This window comes from Pipistrellus hanaki (assembly GCF_964339955.1).
Source record: "Pipistrellus hanaki genome assembly, chromosome: 17".
NCBI classification, from domain to species: Eukaryota; Metazoa; Chordata; class Mammalia; order Chiroptera; family Vespertilionidae; genus Pipistrellus; species Pipistrellus hanaki.
The window spans coordinates 37,788,651-37,808,521 of NC_140519.1; the positions used below are offsets into that span (position 1 = coordinate 37,788,651).

At 35.7% G+C, this 19,871-nt stretch overlaps 1 protein-coding gene across 1 annotated transcript in view; it reads right to left on the reverse strand.

Moving 5' to 3' along the window:
- Positions 1–19,871, reverse strand: part of STK3 (serine/threonine kinase 3) — a 192,811-nt gene that overhangs the window by 62,500 nt on the left and 110,440 nt on the right. Inside the window, exon 9 of the mRNA XM_084864579.1 lies at positions 2,030–2,222. Within this exon, the coding sequence (XP_084720705.1) occupies positions 2,030–2,222 (193 nt within the window). The remainder of the gene's footprint in view (positions 1–2,029; positions 2,223–19,871) is intronic.

Consider the following 19,871-nt stretch of genomic DNA (forward strand, 5'->3'; position numbering starts at 1 on the left):
AAGGAAAACAGGTTTGTAATTCCACATGTGCCCCTACTGGGAATTGAGCCTTTTTTTTTTTTTTGCATACAAGACTATGCTCCAACCAGCTCAGCCACCCTGCCAGGGCACTGCTATGATCTTTTAAGGGAACAAAACACTAAGGACACATTAGCAAATGAGGCTTTGACTGCTGACATAACCTGAGAGCTCATACCAATGAATCTAAGAAGTTTTAAAAAAGATTGAGATCCTAAGGAAAAACACAAAGTAATTATGTGGTTTCAGGAAAAGTTCAGCTTCAGTAACTTCTTCACCTTTTCTACTGTTGCTATACTACTGTATGACAACCCCTGGGGGTCACATTACTGGATTTTGGGGAACATTACAGAATGATGTCTAAATTGCAGAAACTTAAAATACACTCAAAGCTAACTCATGGGATTTAAAACTTGCAGAAGCACATAAAACAACTGAAACTATATAAACCACTATCTGATCAACTTAAATATGGGCTTTTAATAAGATCTCAAGAATATAATCATATAAACATGAACTTACTGAAATTTCATTTCAATATGATTTTCAAAAAATCATACTTAGGACATAAAATTATAACATCTAGTAAATGATTTCTGTTGCTGTCAAAGCTAAAAGTCATTACACAAAATATATGGAAATCTGTGATGTAATTTAATGTCTGATAAATTGTCATCACATATCTCTTCCTTGAAACATAACATTCTAACATGAATTAGATTCCATAAAGGCTTAGGTTTTTAAATAATTTTTATATGCTGATGACCAGCTCTTGATAATCTGACCTAATAGCAATCTGTTAATAAAGCAACGGGGTTCCTAGTTAAGAGAATGGGATTCTTGCATCTGCTTGTGTAAATACTTCATAAAGTTTTTGTTTTTTTTCTTTTTGCAGGAACATCAAAGCTATATGACTGCATGGAAAAGTTGTTTATGCAGTTTCAAAGGGAGTTCAGTAGCTCACTAGAAATGCAAGAAAGCACTCAATGATAATCTAAATGTCTGCTAAAAGTCAGAAAGTCTAACTAAAAACCTATATCAGCATGTAGAAAAATGACATAAAATGCCTCATAAGGTCTTCTTGATCTACAGGGCACAGGACTTGTACCACAACACTAGCTGCTTTGGAGGCCACACGACCATCCAGTGCAGCTGGGTAAGCAGTTAGGGGTGCAGAAAGCCTCTCCTAGTCAGAAGCCTGGCCAGGAATTTCAGGAAACCCAAGTCTTAGGCTGCTTTCCAGAGAAAAGTCTCAGAAGACCCACTAGTTGTGGGATATAGAAAATTCAATACCCACCTCCTACCATGGTTAACTATATGGCAAGTATATACACACATACACATATATACTACATATATGCACATATACACATATATACATAAAAGGAGTGCTAGTCTGTGACACTTCATCTTCACCACTCTGGAAGTGACAGACATCAGAGAGAATGTCGTAATTCTCATTTTAGCCCCCGCAGCACCCCTGGCACTGGGCCTCACACATGACAAGCAGTAGTAAATACGCACTAAACTAAATTTTATGCATGAATACCCCTGTCTCTTGAGTCTTATTTCTAATGTTTCTTTTTGTCCCACATCGGCCCTATTTCCTCTAACTTGCACCCCTGCATCACTGTGCTGTTGAACTGATAATTTAGACAACACAAAATAATAGTATGCTGTATTGACTGGAACAGAATTTTTGATTCACTTTTTTTTTGTATTGGAAAAGTAAATAAAAACACTATCTTTTATCTGTAAAACACTATACAAATTAAATTATGTTATGGGTAAGTATTCTTCAACAAAAAAGTTCCACAACCCTACACTAGAAATGTGCTTTCTGCTATCTTGAAAAAAAGTTACTTTTAACATTTATTAGTGTTAAATAAAGCAAAGAAACAAAAATTTCCTCGCTGGCTATAAAAAGTAATATATAGCTACTCTGGTTTCTATGGAAGTATACTTTCGAAATAGAAAATTAATATTCAATGGAAAAAAGAAAGCCACCTACTTTTCATAGTCCCATCTTCTTCCTCTTCATCCTCACTGTTTATGACCATGGTCCCCAAGTCAGACTCCAGCATGGTGCTGCTATGCTCAATCATGGTCTGAGCGCCCTCGCTCATGGTGCTCGTGGCCCTCATGGTGCCCGCGCTCTCCGAGCTGGTCTTCACCATGGTGTGGGAGTCCAGCTCGTCTTCATCCTGCGAGAAGAACACTGCAGTGAAGGCAGGCTTTCATAAAACAGCTAGATTCTTACCTCTCAGCATACTTTTAATCGTGAAAAATACTACTATTACTGCTGATTTTCATGTAAGGATACACATACCAATGTTATCGTAAGAGCCAGTTATACATAAGAACCTAAAACTTTAGGTAATTAAAGCTAACTCAATAGAAACTGATGAAATACAAGGCTGCTCTAGCTATTTTTAAAATAAGGGCCAAAATATGTAAATTATCAACAAATGCAATAACAAAGAATACAGTGACAAAATAAATAAAAGAGAGCACATTAAAGACAGAACATGTTGACACTATAACAGCTATAAAATTTATAGCCTTATACAAAGGCAATTAGCTTTTTAAAAATTGTGCTAAGTATGCATAACGTAAAATTTAACATTTTAATCATTTTTCAGTATATAGTTCTGTAACAATGAGGACATTCATACTGTTGTGCAATCATCACCTACACCAATTTCACTACACCCAGAACTTTTTCATCATACCAAACAGAAACTGTACCCCAGGCTGCCCTTCCCCGAATAACGGTAACTTCTATTCCACTCCCTCTCACTGTGAATCCAAAGTTCAACCTGAGTCACTAGCTGCCAAAAACTCCTATCATGCTATGCTCATTCAGTCCCTCTCTCTGCTCATGCCTTCTTCTGCACCCAGAGTTCTCTTTCTTCTCTATTCATTTTAACTAAACATAGTTAGTCCCAGATCAAGTATGTATTACGTTCATGGTTAACTCAGTCTTTTCTAATTACTCTCTTTTCCAATCTTTTATAGGATTTATAATCTGCATTACACACTTTTACATTTAAATTTGTGAACTCATAACTGTCAGCCAAGTCCTTTATAAACGTAAGAATCATATAGATAGGAATGCTTTATGGTACTTTTGACTTTACTAAATAAAGTGTTTCATTCAGTATCCCGTTATGCAGTAAACATTAATTACCTATATGTTTACTTTTTCAAAGAATTATAAAATCAGGGACCTTTAATAATTCATACCTTCATTTTGTATCTGAAAAAAAAACTGAGGCCCACAGAAAGTAAGAGATTTTCCCAAGGCCACACACCTATTTAGTAGAAGTGAAAATAAAACAAAACAAAACCATAGAACTTGAACTAAAAAACTAGTTCCTTCATTTCTTCACTAAATACTTGTACTTAGTTACATTTAAATTTTTACCTACTTGAATGCTTAAGTTAGAGGCCCAGGCTTAAAATTTTAACAACTATGTCACCAGCTTCTATTCCGAGTCCCATGCAAATTATTTGGTCATGCCTAGTCAAAGCCATGATCTTCTCCCATTTGGCTTATGAAACAGCCTCCTAACAGTTTTCACTGCTTCCAACTCTTGCCCTCTTTAGTCTCTCACACAAAAGGCAGATTGATCCTTTCAAAAGACAAATCACATCGTGTTACTCTCCTGCCCAAAACACTGCATTTGGCTTCCCATCACACTTAGAATAATATCCAAAATCTGTCATAGCCAAATGTGATCTGGCCCAGTAACATTTGCCAATCCCATCTCCTATCACATTCCTTCTCACTCATCAAGTCCCAGCCATGCTGGCTTGTGTGCTGTTTCTTGAGCATTCTAAGCAGAGTCCTCCTCCAGCCTTTAAGTTGGCTTGTCTCTCAGCCTGGAAAACCCTTCCACACCAGCTCGATCCTTTACTTAAATCAAGTCTCTCCTTAGATGTTACTGCCGTAGTATAGCTTTTCTGACCCCCAATCTAAAATTGAAGTCTCCACCATTCTTTTATCTTTCTCTATTCTTTATAACCTGAACCTGGCTTCTCCACCACTAGAATGTAAGGTTAATAAAGGCAGAATGCCTCTTTTTCACTTATGAATCCACAATGCTTAGAACAGCTGGCACACAGTAGGTATTTGACCAAAAAAAAAAAATATATTTAATGAACGGATCAATTTATATTTGCACTCGTTAATTTATTCAATGAACATTTATTGCATATTTACATGTTAAGTCATGAACCCGGCTTTGAGATCAATGAATTACAGGGTATTTTAAGTGCTGTAAGAAAAGTGCTGGCAAGTACAATGGAGTATCAAGAACAGAGCCTCTGGCTCTGCCTTTAATAAGTGAAGAAAGCCTCACAGAGGAGTCTGCCTCTAAATCAGGTTTTGAAGGATAAGCAGACTAGGTATGTAACATATATAAATACCTTTGAGTGGCTACAACTTCTCTCTTACACTAGAACTACTCAGCTCAAAAACGAGATACTGAATTAGTGTCATGCTTTTATATTGCCATAGCACCTTGTACTTTTGCTGATCATACACTTATAACACAATACTGTAGTTGTCTGTACATCTGACTTGTCCAAATCTCCCATTAGTTTCTAAAATCTATAAAGGCAGTAACCAAATCTAGTTAACAGTTACATTCCTGGTAACCAGAACAAAGCCTTAGTCTAATTATGTAATCTATTAAATGAATAGTAAAGCCCACTCTTTGAGGTGGTGCTAAAACACAGAACTAAGGAAAATACCATGTAAGGTTCTAGTGTAGAGCTTTATTTAAATCTACTTATTATTTTAAAACATAGAATGACTACTGAAGAAACTTTGGGAAGAAAATAATGCTATTAACTAGAATTACATTTAATCATTAATCTAATGATTAAAAGTCATCATCAATGAGTTCTTAACACTATGCTAAGGATTTATTGTAGGCTACTCTCATTTTACCTCTTATTAATCCTGTGAGATATTATTATCCTCATTGTATACATCTGACATTTAAATGGGTCTAATAATTTGTCCAAGGTCATAATACAATAAATAAGTGGAGGAGCAGGATTCTAACTAGGTCATTCTAATTTGAAAGCCCAAGATCTAATTTCCAATTGAATAAGGCTTTTAAGTTATCAACAGAATTTCTCAAGTCTAATTTAATTTATATTACAGGTTAGCTAGAGCAGCGTTTTTCAACCGCTGTTCCGCGGCACGATGTTGCCTGGTGTGCCGTAGGTGCCGACAAGACAAGAATTTTATAATTTTTCACTATTTTGTTTACTTAATATTTCATAATAAAGTAATTATAAAATACTTTCTTTGTGTTTATTTGATTCCTATTCAAGAGAATTACTTTATATATAGTCAATGTAGGCACAGAGTTAAATTTTTTAACATTTTCTAATGGTGGTGTGCCTCGTGATTTTTTTCATGAAACAAGTGTGCCTTTGCCCAAAAAAGGTTGAAAAACACTGAGCTAGAGCACTTTTCATTTTGCTAAGTTAAGAGATGAAGAAACACCCGGCCAGCGTGGCTAAGTGGTTGAGCGTTGACCTATGAGCCAGGAAGTCACAATTCCATTCCGTCAGGACACATGCCAGGGTTGCGGGTTCAATACCCAGTGTATAGTATGTAGGAGGTGCTGATTCATGATTCTCTCTCATCACTAATGTTTCTATCTCTCTCTCCCTCTCTGAAATCAATAAAAATATTTAATAAAAAAAGAGATGAAGAAACTGACATACATGAACAAACTGATTTGTACTTGTTCAAAAAGGAAATTTTACAAAAAGTTAGGATTTACTCTTCCCAGTAGATCCCACAGAAGAGGGAGTGAGGAAGGAAGGGAGGGAGGGAGGGAAAAGTTGGATATTCTATCAGTTCTTTTTAAAAATCTACTGCTGGATTAATATTTTATCGTGGTTACAACCAGTTTATTCCCAAAACACTACATCTATTTTTATATGTGTGAGTCATTGTCTTTTATCCTTATAAGATTCAGTGCTGTGACCATTAAAGTTAACAAGAAACATAACATCTGGTTGGTGTGAAATAATACTTTGAGTCTTCCTATGCTCTATATTAGAGATGAATATGCAAAGGGATAATGAAGCCTGCACCTCTGGATTCAAACAATTGGCTTAGATAATCTGTAAAATTATAAAAACATTGAATCAAGTTTGGAATGATTGCTTTATTGTTTATTATTATTTTGTTAATCCTCACTTTAAGGATGTATTTTTTCCATTGAATTTTTGAGAGAGAGGGCGTGAGGAGGAAAGGGGGAGGGGGGAAGTGACATAAAGAGAGAGAGAGAGAGAGAGAGAGAGAGAGAGAGAGAGAGAGAGAGAGAGAGAGAGACAGAGAGAGGTATGAAATACATTGATTGGTTAACTCCCACTCACCTGATCTGGGACTAGGGATCAGGCTGTAACCCAGGTACATGCCCTTGACCAGGAATTGAACCTGAGACCCTTCGGTATGTAAGCCGATGCTCTAATCTGAGCCACACTGGCCAGCGCTTATTTTTACTTGCATAGTCACTTTGCTAAAGGATGCTAATCTAATTTACAAATTGTCAGTAAAAAAAAAAAAAAAATGGCAATGAAAAAAAGTGAGCACTCAATTCACTAATGAGACAATGGCACTCAAACAGTAATTAATGAAGTCCAGATGAAATGAGAACTGGTTTGTATGAAATTAGAAAACTCATTTGGTGATGGTCTTAAAAACTCTTCAGCAACACTTTCTACTTTTTGAAAATCATTAATTCTGAAAAACTTGATATTATACATTATTGTTAAAATTTCATTTGATACAAAAAAAAAAAATTTCATTTGATACTTTTTACTTATGATAAGATAGATATTTACAAAGTTTTTCTAAAGCTATACTTCATTTATATGTACTCTGTTATTCCTCACAGAAGAAAAACATGTTGATACTTTATAGAAAAAGGTCTGCAGAGCAGATGCTTCCCACTGAAGAAAGCAGCCAATTCCAGTAAGGAATACAATAGCATTTTCAATCAGTGGTCATCATGTGCCAGGAATGCAAAACAGAGTACTGATGGTAATCCAGGTTATGAATCATAAAATCCACATGGAATACAAATATTTGAAAACATTATTAGGAAATCCTACTCCATTGCTAAGACAGATTTATGCTACAACAGTCTGAGAAATAATCAGAGGCTACATTAGGTATCTTTACATTTGCAATACCTACTACTTTAAAGATTGGCAACTACAACTTGTCTGATTTTAAGGATATTAACACAAATGTTTTAGAAAGCGTTTGTCATTTGCAACACTGAGATTGTTCAACTATTCTGGTGCCAAGAATTAACCATTAATCAGACACAACCTTATTATGTGACATGACCAAAAAGATACAACTCTATTATATGACCTATATACTTATGGTTCAAGATAGGGCATTTAACCCAGCTGTCATGTCTCAATGGTTGAGCATTGACCTATGAACCAGGAGGTCACAGTTCGATTCCCAGTCAGGGCACATGCCTGGCTTGTGGGCTTGATCCCCATTGGGAAGGTATGTAGGAGACAACGGAACAATGATTCTCTCTCATCGTCAGTGTTTCTCTTTCTCTCTATATATATTTCACACCAGATGGCTATTGTTGTGTTGGCTGTTGTCATTTTTTTAATTTAACAGTCAAAGGGAAAAGAGGTCAGAGTCCTTGACTAAATTCCTAGGTATTGCATGTTTTAAAATTCTGGGGGGACATTGGTTGAAAATTGCTCTCTATACTGATAATGTCCTGTTATGTATTGCATTGGCAATACAGATGTATTTAATATTATTTTAGGAAGATAAATAAAATAATAAGAAGATATCTTTCTAAGATAAAGATTTCTAGGAGAAAGAGAGGAAAGAATAGATTTTTTTAAAAATAACATTCTAGAGCAAATATATTTGCCTTGCTAAAAAAATAAATAAAATTCTAGGTTTTAAAAAGATAACAAACACAAAGGTAGAAATACTCCAGCTAGCATGGAAAACAGTGAGTTTGGTTGCATTAAGGGATGGCCAACAGTTTATAGCATGCTTTACGCAGTGGGAAATGGCATAAATTGCTTGGCAGAGGAGTGATGGGAACTGGGAAACTAAAGGATGAATTGGAGAAGAAGACTGGAGACAGAAAGCCTGGAATCAGAAGGTTATTACTGAAATCCAGATTTGTGGTAAGGAGAGTCTATCCTAAGAAGAGCCTATTCTGTGTCACAAAGAAACAGAAATGACAAGTCAAATCTGAAAGAAATCACGCAAGAATCAAAATATTCTAGAAACCTGCTGGACAGTCAAATATAATGGCTCAAAGATAACTTCAATATTATGAACCTAAAGAGACCAAACTGACTCTAAAGAGAAAATTGTAAAAGATTCTAATTTGAAATGATGAAGACAGAAAACAAAATAGATAATGCCAATTATTTGTAATGAAAAAATGAAAAAACAACTTAATGAAATTTGGTACTTCAGCATACTAATATATTAAAGGAACTGAAAAATGATTATTAATTTGTGATGAAAGAGTCAAATAGATCTGCACAGCATGTGCAATGCAACTTTAAGGAAGTGAGCATAAAATTGGGGAAAACTGTGCCAGGAATCTTTTACTTCTCTCCTTGTGCATTACTAAATCAGGGGTTGCTGATTATGTTACATGCTAGCCTGTGTCAATAAATGAATTTCAATTATTGAGGTAAAAAAGGCAAAAATCAAAGGGTCCTATTGCACATTTGCTTATATTTTCACAACATGGATGAGCCCTATGTACCATTAAACTAAAAACACTCTCTTGAAAAGCAAAATAAAACTATTGGCCTGACCCAAATTCTATTTCCACATATGGTGATGGATAGCATTTACCCCATTGCCCTGTTATCAATACTCCCTGTAGTAGTTATTGTTTCTATGTTACAAGTGAAAGGCCCACAGTAGGGTCAACTGGTTAACTCTGGTCTCAGTATCATCTTCAAGCCAAACTGAGCTCAGAAGTACTGAGAAAATATCAAAAGTATTCTCCTTCAAACTTGCTCTTAACTAATTAGAGCAGATAATTATTAAGTACTTAGTAAGCAGATAATTATTAAGTAATGATAAAATGTTTAACAGGCTGAAAGCAAATAAATTATCTACCAATTAAAATTTACTATGATTTGCAGTATCTGAAATCTGATCAAAGAATGAACTTTCTTTTCATTGTTATAAGTAGGTGGTCCTTCAATTTCACTGCAAAAGCAGCATAAGAACTTACTCAGCTGCTGTCTTTGACATACCTGTCCCCATCAAACAGAAATTTCAGCTTTCAAAAAATAACGCCTTTGCATGTTCACAGGCATGTTTTAAAGTTACATCAAAGCTTTCGGGATCTCCAAGAATCATAAAAGACTTGTTCATCAGTACAGCAAGCTAAATGGTGAGAAGGTGTGTGGGCAGGACTTCAGAGGCTCAATGGAGCAAGACTGCACAAGTTCTTGGCATTATATTAAAAGTTTCCGAACAAAAGATTATTCTACATCTCATGTGCACAATACTGATATACAAGAGAGTAAATTGAAAGTAAAAGCAATCTTAAACGTGACTTTTCTCTCTCACAGCCAAAGGCTTGTCAAAAGATTAACAAAATATAAATAAAATTATAAAAATCAAGTATTTTAAAATAAAAGTAACACCTTTAAAAACAGTTGTTACAAGAAGTTTATAAAAACAATCCACAAGAGGGCACCAAAGACAAAAGACTAGGACAAATCAATTGGAGACCTACATAGATAAAACAGGTTCATGAAACAGATTATTACATTTACTAACATATTATCAGTTCCTTTAAGAAATCAACTAGTGGACAATAACTTTTTAAAAAAACCTGACATATTTTAGCTTTGGCCAGGTGGCTCAGCTGGTTGGAGCATTCCCCTGAACACCAAAAGGTTGTGGGTTCGATTCCTGATTAGTTACAAGCCTAGGTTGGGGTGCATTTGGGAGCCAAGTGATCACATTGAACCACACTAACCGGGCAAATTAAATTATATTTTTAAATAAGCAATATCTATTTAGGGGCATGCTGCCTATAGTCAGTAATAGGAAATATCAAATATTCATATTACTTTATCACTGCATTCTAAACTGCGTTTACACAAAAAGATTTATAATTATAACCTTATGTTCCTAGAACAAATATAACTAAGAGCTAATTTATCTTTGAAAACAGTTTCTTTTTCTCATTCTTTCTTTCTTTCTCTTACTCCTTTTCTGTTCCATTATGATAATTATTAATAGCAGAAACTTAAATACATACTTAGCAGAAGAAATATCACTTGCAAAAACTTAGAAATTATAATATAAAATGACTTTAAGAAGTCAGTCAGTTTCCTAAACATAAAATTGAAGCACAATAAAGTAACAATATTAATTTTAATATTCAGTTTACACTTCTGAAGTTCATGGCACTAATGAAATTCTGGGGCAGAGGAGTGTCAAGGCGGCAACAACAACAAATTTCCCCAAAACCAAGTACAAGGTGTCCCTCCAAAAACATATATACATACTTTGAATAATTATTCATTCCAATGGATTAAGTCTGAAAAGAAGGAAACATCAATTGAGCTATCAACTATTAAAGGTGCATACACTTTTTGATACACCCTTTACTTATCACATGTTTGACTTAAGCATTGCTAATCAAATATTTCACATATTATTCATTACGCACCTTATTATTTTAAAATGCAAATACATCCTACGTTGATGATACTCTTATGGCACTATCTTCCTATATAATAATAAGCAAATCAACCAAACAGTGGAATGACACGTCACTATGACGCGCACTGACCACCAGGGGGCAGATGCTCAATGCAGAAGTTGCCCCCTGCTGGTCAGTGCGTTCCCATAGCCATCCTTCCACAGTTCCTCTCAGCTGCCAGCCGGATGGTCATTGGTGTTCCCCCAGCCGGCCAATTTCCCACTGTCCCTCCCCCAGGCCAGCCGGCACTTATCGGCCCGGATCAGCACTAATCGCTGGCCAGGCCAAGGGACCCCACGCATGCACGAATTTGTGCTCGGGGCCTCTAGTACTAAATAACAAGGGGTAAAGTAGAACCTATTATAAAGCAATTTTATACGTACATTTATTGATTCAGTAAGTATCAATTAAGTAATCATTAGTAAACACTTATTGTATGCCAGGCAATGTATAAAGATATAATATTTGTCCTTACATGTACAGTTTGGTGGAGTTAGAAAGAAGAAAATTAAATACAGTGAGATAAGTACTTTCTCAAGAGAGTAGGGTGGGCACTGGCCTAGCTGGATGTGGAGAGCACTAGGGAAGGTCTCCATTTCCAGAGGAGTCAATGACCAGGATGGCTCCTGAAGGATGAGTTAAGCAGGAAAATGAGGGTGAAGCTAACAGGCTAGGAAAATGCAAAACCTATGTTTTTCTTTAAAAACCTTTTGAGAATCCCATCTTTGCTGACAGTTTCTCTACCAGCTGCAGAAATCCTGCTGTTTCCCTAATTGCCTGAGTTCTCCCTTGGAATTCAAACTTGCATAGCCAACTGCCTGCTACACAAAATGACGTGGATGACCCAGGGGCACCTCAAATTAAACCAATACTGAAGTGATCTCATCTCACTCAGAAAGCTTCCCTAGAAAGAGAACTGTTGAAAGTGTTTCAGGCACAGTACAGTATGTGGAGAGAGTGTGGTGAAGTGAAGAAACAAAAGCTCTGACTATTCTATCAAGAAATTTGGTGGAGAACATACTGTTGCTGATTTGTTCCCCTTTTTTAATGGTAAAAATATAATTACATTTTTAGGCTAAGGAGTAAGGTCCTGGGAGGAAGGGATAACATGACTGACTGAAAAGGCAATCAGAGAGGGCCTTTTAAGGGAGTATGAAGTTGGAAAATCAAGAGGCAATAAAAGAAGTCCTGTTCTTTATGCATATCTCTGTCACAGTACCATCATGCTGCACTTTGATCAGGTATCAGTTCATTTGCTGCCTTCCCCACTAGACTGCCATCTTTTTGCAAGCAAATACCATGTCTTCTTTTTCTTCTGTAAAAATTTTTGTGAATGGAAAAAATATATATCCTCTGAAACAGGGAGAATGAAAAACCTAGTTAAGATACAGAAACTTATAAAAGTTAGGAGGAAATTGAAGTCTAGAATGCAGTAAATCAAGAAAAAAAAAGTTATAAAAATTGAAAAGAAATAAAACTATTTTTATTCATAGGTAACATGAAAGTAGAAAATTTCAAATAATGTACCAAAAACTCCTGGAAATAATGAGTATAGCAAGGTCATAGGATATAAGGCAACGTAAAAAAAAAAAAAAAAAAAAAAAAAATCATTTGCTTTCTAAATACCAGCAATAAATAATTAGAATGTGTAATAAAAAAACACTTTTAATAGCACTAAAACACATTTAGGTCTAACAAAATGTGTACAGAATCTATGTGCACTGAAGAAAGAAATCAAAGCCCTAAATAAACAGAGACATTCCATGTTCATGGATTGGAAGACTCAATTTCTTCCTAACTTAATGTATAGATTCAATTCAATCCCAATAAAAATTCCAACAAGGTAATTTTTAAATGTGGACAAATTTATTCTAAAGATTATACAGAAAAGCAAAATACCTAGAACAGTTAACACAATACTGAATAAGAAAAATAAAGTTTAAAGACTCACAGAATCCAATTTTAAGACTGCTACAGTCCCATACTTCTTAATGGGCCAGCATACAAACTTACCCAGTCCCGAATCCTCGGAGCTCCGCTGCCAGGCAGTGGCTTTGGAGTAAGCCAGGGACATATTGTCTGGCATTGGGGCAGTAACTTGGAGGCAGCTTTCTCCCAGACAGGGGAGCTCACAGGGGTGATTGTTCCTGAGGCAGAATCTCCCCCACCACAGAGCTGACTGGCAGCCATATCTGAGTTTCCATCAGTGTGGTCCATATTGTTTGCTCGACCCTGATGATTTCCTGAGACCCTGCCCCATCCAATTTGCTGCCCCACCCAAGCTGTTTGCAGCTGCTTTTCCATATAATTGGCCTATCCTGGCTTTGCTAAAATCTCTTAAATAAGCAGCACCTGGAATCAATGTGCCCTAAACCTATCAATAAAAGGCCCAAGACTCAGCACAAAAACCAGCCTGACTTGCTTCACAGCTGGGCTTCTCCTGGGCACATCCTAGTCCAATACAAATAGCAGCCAAATGCAGATATCTCTCTGTAGCTCCTGTTAGGTGGCCCCAGGCAGTGGCTGACTTTGCAGCTTTCCCAGAGGCCCGAGAGCCAGTCACTTGGTGGACAGCTTCTACTATATCAGATTACAACTCTACACATCTACAAGCAACACACTCAAGGAACAGACTCAGTGAGCACCAAAGCCCCACTGAAGCAAGTCCTGCTCCATAGGGGTGTCTCCTGCATATAAGCTATTCCACTGTAAACACAGCTGGTCCTCACAGCCAATTGGCCTGGAGGCCAACTCCTCCCAGTGACATCAACTCCTCCCAGTGACGCCAATCAAGGCTCAACTACAACAAAACTGTACACAGCCTATACAGGGAAACACCTAGAGTCCCCAGCTCAGGTGACTGGGGAGGCTAAGCCACAAAACACTTATCTACCAATTCCAGGAAACATAACAGCTCTACCTAATACATAGAAACAAACAGGGAAGCAGCCAAAATGCAGAGACAAAGAAACATGCTGTAAATGCAAGAAATGGAAGAAAGCAAGCTACTACACAGAGAGTTCAAAACAATGGTTATAATATTACTCAATAATCTTAATGAGAGCTTCAAGGGACTAAGTGAGACTTTCAAGGATCTTAATGAAAATGTCAAAGACATAAAAAGGCCAGTCAGAAATTAAGCATAACTAATTGAAAGAAAGAATAATTTACAGATATTCAACAGTGGAGTAGAGGACTCTGAGAATTAAATCAGGGATATGGAATATAAGGAAGCAAAAACCAAACAAAAACAAACACTCAATCAGAGGAGCAAAAATATGAAGATAGTGAAAGAAACTTCTGAGACAATTTCAAGTGTACCAACATTCACATTATGGAGGTGCAAAAAGGAAAATAGTGAGAGCAACATACTGAAAACCTATTTGAAGAAATAATTACAGAAAACTTCCCCTACCTGGTGAAAGAAATAGACTTACAAGTCCAGGAAGCACAGAAAACCCCAAACAAAAGGAACCCAAAGAGGCTCACATGAAGACACATCATAATTAAAATGCCAAGTGTTAAAGAAAAAGAGAGAACTTTAAAAGCAGCAAGAGGAAGTCCGTTATTTACCTACAGAGAGCACCCATACCAATGTCAGCTGATATCTCAACAGAAATTTTGCAGACCAGAAGGGAGTGGGAAGAAATATTCAAAGTGATAAATAGCAAGGATCTACAACCAAGATTACTCTACCCAACAAAGCTCTCATTTAGAATTGAAGGTCAGATAAAGAGCTTCAAAAAAAAAAAAAAAAAAAAAAAAAAGGAGTTCATCACCACCAAAACAGTACTACATGAAATGCTGAAGGATATTTTTTTAAGAAGAGGAAGATGAATAAAAAGAAGAAAAAAAGATAAAAAATATGAATAAAATGGCAATAAATACATATCTGTCAACAATTGAATCTAAAAGTAAACAAGAAACCCAATGAATAAAATAAAGTGATGAATAAAATAGAAATCAGAAGCATGCAACATGGAATACACTGACTAATCTCAGAAGGAAGCAGGATGGGAGGATGGGAAGAGATTAACCAAAAACCTTATATGCATACTAGAGGCCTGGTGCAGGAAATTCATGCACTTAGGGGAGGGAGGTTCCTTGGCCCAGCCTGCACACTCTCGCAGTCTGGGAGCCCTCGGGAGATGTCCAATTAAACTGTAGTCGGACATCCTTAGTGCTGCCATGGAAGCAAGAGAGGCTCCTACCACCGTCCCTACGCTCACCAGCTGTGAGCTGGCTTTTGGCTGAGCAATGCTCCCCCTATGAAAGTGTACTGATCATCAGTGGGCAGCTCCTGCATTGAGCATCCGCCCCCTGGTGGTCAGTGTGTGTCATAGTGACAAGCCATTCTGTCATTTGGTCGATTTGCATATTACCCTTTTATTATATAGGATATGTATTACCTATGGACACAGATAATAGGGTGGTGATAGCCTGGGGCAAGACAGGAACTGGGTGGAAGGGGAAAAAGGGGGGAACAAAAGAGGGACATTTATTACTCTCAACAATAAAGACTTTAAAAAATAATAAAAATAATAATAAAAAGTATCAATATCGTTTCATTAATTGTGACACGTGTACCATAATAATATGTAACTAATAGGGGAAAATGAATATGGAGTATATGGAATCTATTATTTTTGTAATTCTGTAAATCTAAAACTATTTAAAAATTATAAGTTAATTTAAAAAAATATAAATGAAGAAAAAACATTTTAATTCAAATAAATACTTATTGAGTAAATTTTTATTTCAGAATAAATGCTTATGTCATGAAGCCCAATGCTAGAACTCTTTAGAATCAGCTAGAGAGATTTAAAAAAAATTCTGATGCCTGGGCCTCAGCCTGTATTAATTAAATCAGAAATTTCTCACAGTAAAAACCAAACACTGTTGGATTTTCCCCCTCTAGAAATACCCACATAGTTCAAATGCAGAAAGGGAAAGATCAAATGATCTAGCCATTTGCTGAATGTTCTATATATTATATTAAATATCGCATATCCCAAGGAATAATTTTCCCATTACTGGTAACTAAAGTATACAAACTTTAAGTGATTCAACTTATTGTATTGAAAGGACAGAACTCTGGAATCCATTATTTAACCAGAAAATCTGTTAGAATCTCTTTTTAGAATAAAGTTTACTTTTAAAAAGGCATTCTTTATTAGATGCAAATTCGAACAGCAATGAGGTATCATCTCACAACTGTCAAGAATGGCTACCATCAACAAATCAACAAATGGCAAGTGCCTGTGAGGATGTGGAGAAAGGGGAACCCTAGTACACTGCTGGTGGGAATGCAGACTGGTGCAGCCATTATGGAAAACAGTATGGAGTTTCTTCAAAAAATTAAAAATGGAACTGCTATTTGACCTAGTGATCCCACTTTTAGGATTATATCTTAAGAAAACCAAAACACTAATCAGAAAGAATATCTGTCTCCCTACGTTTATAGCAGCACAATTTACAATAGCTAGGATCTGGAAACAGCCCAAGTGCCCATAAGTAGATGAGTGGATAAAGAAGCTGTGGTACCATTACACAATGGAATACTATGCAGCTATAAAAAAGGAGGATCTCTTATCCTTTGAGACAGCATGGAGGGACATGGAGAGTATTATGCTACGTGAAATAAGCCAGTCAGAGAAAGACAAGTATCTCATAATCTCACTCATATGTGAAAATCTAATGAACAAAATAAACCATTGAACAAAATAGATCCAGAGATTTAGAAGCATGGACTAGACAGTGGTATCTCAGAAGGAAGGCGGGGGCAGGTAGATGAGAAGCGATCAGTCAAAGAACTTGTATGCATATATGCATAACCCATAGACACAGATAATAGGGGGGTGTGGGTCTAGGGAAGGGGATGGGGACAGGCTAGAAGGGGTCAATGGGGGGTGGGGGGGGGAGGAAGAGGACATATATAATAATACTTTCAACAATAAATATTTAATTTTGTAAAAAAAAAAAGTTCTATATTGCAGAAAGAATTCACACAGATTTGCTTTATACCCTGCTATGAATGCTCCTTGGCAACAACAAAATTGTACTTACTTTAAAAGTTGTATTCAGTAGAAAGACCAATTCTGTTAGTAGACACTCTTTAAAAAATGGACTTTCTATAAGCAACTTGGGCATTTACAGTAAATATGAACAAATATAGTTGTGTTACTTCATCAACTCACACTAAAAAGTAGTAATTTCTTACACTAATACCCAGGAAACAAATTATTTCTTACTAGGTAATACAGTTGACCCATTTCAGCACGAAATTTATATCACATGCTCAGAAATGCCAAAAGAAAGACGACCTTTGTCATGTTTAGCAATGCTTAAACTAACACAAAAACCTTGATACTAAGATTAACCTGCTGCAGAAATCTCTGTTTGCAATTTGTTTAATTTTAAAAGTCTATACAATTACCTCAGCACCTATCAAAACATGTTAGTTTGTCAAGATGTATTCTCACCAGTCTATCTTTTTCTGTAATAAGTATAAAAATCAAATTCATAAGGCACTATTTCCAATCATGTGCTGAACTTTTCTTGAATAAAAAAAATATTTAAGAGGTTTGTTTATAATAGTTACCCAGGACACAGGTGTATAGCATACACTTTTTCAAAACAATATAACTTGAAATGGTTATCGTAAAGTATTTCCTTTTCAAAAGTCACATTGAGAGTTGATGGAAATGTCAATTTAATTTTAGGCCACACATTTTTCTCCAACTTTAATAAGCTGAACTATGTGAAATTAAATTCAATTTGGAAAATCTATAAGTGGATATTGGTGTAACCCACAAATTCTCTTAAAATTACACTCACTCAAAATGGAAAAGGCAGTACTACAATGGGCTCAAGAGTTAATACTGAATATCAAATATAAATCTCTGATAATGCAGCAACTCAATATGGTGAATTTTACAGATCTACATTATTTCAAATTTTTCAGTAGTCCAGTGACAAACTGGCTCCATAAGTGGCAAGCAAATTCAGGCTGCAAAGCAGTGAATCCTAACATCTTTTACAGTGAGGTTCACAAGTCAGTTAGCCCAGTCAATGGACAAAGACCAACCCAGGGGTCAAGACTAACAATAGTTGCTATAGGCTATCAAAGAATACAGATTCTCTGGACTAAAAAAAATAAAAATAAAAAAATAAAAATGTGGAAGTAAAACTTGGTACCACAGATCTTGCACGATGCTGAAAAGATCATTCATCTTCAAAATAATCAAAAAGGAAGAAAAGCATGGCTCAGAGGTTGAGCTTCGACCTATGAATTGGAGGGTTGTGGTTCAATTCTCAGTCAGGGCTCAATCTCCAGTGTGGAGTATGCAAAAGGCAGACAATCAATGATTCTCTCTCATCATTGATGCTTCTAGCTCTCTCTGTCTCTCCCTCTTCTTTCCTCTCTGAAATCAATAAACATACATTAAAAAAAAAAAAAAAAAGGAGGAAGGAAGAAAAGAATGGGAATAAATCTCAGTGAAAACAAGTAGGATATCAAAATATCCACTCAAATTTTGTCAGAGCCTAAAGGATAGCAAGTCTCCAGTACCATATCTACCAGATTTGGCCAAATGAAACCCAAATTGGAGCAAATTCCCCTCCAAAAAACCAAGTTTTATGGGCCAAACATAACCAAGATGAATTATAAATGAAAATAAGGCAAGATTGCAAAGCAACAACCCTGACTTCAAAGATACAGATGTCAAGGCAAGCAGAGAATCCATCAGATAATGGCTCATAATTCCACACCTGTTCTCATATGGTACAGGGTCTAAGACTGGACCTTTGTTCCACCCTAAAGAAAATTATTTTATAAAAGACACAGTGGATCACAAAAAGAGAAATACCCATTTACTTCTATTCTTATACTACTAATTTGGTCTGACTTGCCTTAAATTGCCTTGATTTTTTGTAATGTTATCTTTTTTAAGTTTTCCCTTCCCTTCTTAGATCACTTTGATTTATAAATTATCCAGAATTAAAGACTATAGTTTTTTGTGAATTATGCTAATTTATGAGTACTCAAGAATTTCATAATCATTATAAATATATGATGAGTTTTATAAATTTATTTATAAATATATATTAAGTATCATCGCATTAAAAATTCAATATTTAAAATTATAATTTAGAATACCCAAGAAATGACAAATAACATACAGTCATCACAATATTGCTGACTATATTCCCTTCGCTGTACTATACATCCCATGACTATTTTGTAACTACCAATTATTATTTCTTAACCTCTTCATATTTTTTACCCAGTCCTCCAACCCTCCTCTACTCTGGCAACCAGAATTTTATAGTCAATCAACAGTAAAGGTAGAACTGAGACACAGTCAGAAATATAAGGCCTGAAAAAACACACAAAAAAAACTGCTCATGTTGGGAAGCCCCTGGGAGAAATAGTTCATCAAAATAAGGAAGTAAAATGAGAAAGACATGGTCCAGGAAACAGGGGATCCATTACACAAGAGAGAAAAAGGAATATCTAGGATAATGCTGAAAGAAAGTATTGGGATGACAGCTGTTCAAGACTAGAAAGCAATCAGTTCAGATTAGAGGAGGATAGAGACTAAAGAACGAGTCAAGGAAGAAGTACAACATTAACAAATGTTCCGTGTTTGAAAGAGGAGTTTACAGCTCCTGCAGAGAATGTGGGAATGTAGCCTTTGAGAACAAATTAGTAATAGGTACATAGAAAAATTTACAAATAACAATAAAAAAGCTGAGAAAATTATTAGCTCTAGAAATCACAAAAAGAATATACAATCACAATATATTGTGTGTTTACATGGTTGTGACTATGTAAATACTGAGTAGGGATTTATTTTCTTTTTTTAGAATTATGATTTAATGATAAGGGGGAAATTAGAGAAAACAAGTAATCTCTTTTTAAAGAATTTCAATTTGCAGTCAATACTTCTATCTCAAATATAAATATTCCTTACTAATCTAATTTCAAGAAGTAAAGGAATGAGAATAAAAGAAATTTTCTTTCTTCTAATACACTTTTAGTAAGCTTAAAGTAGTTTTATAAAAATCTCTACCTAT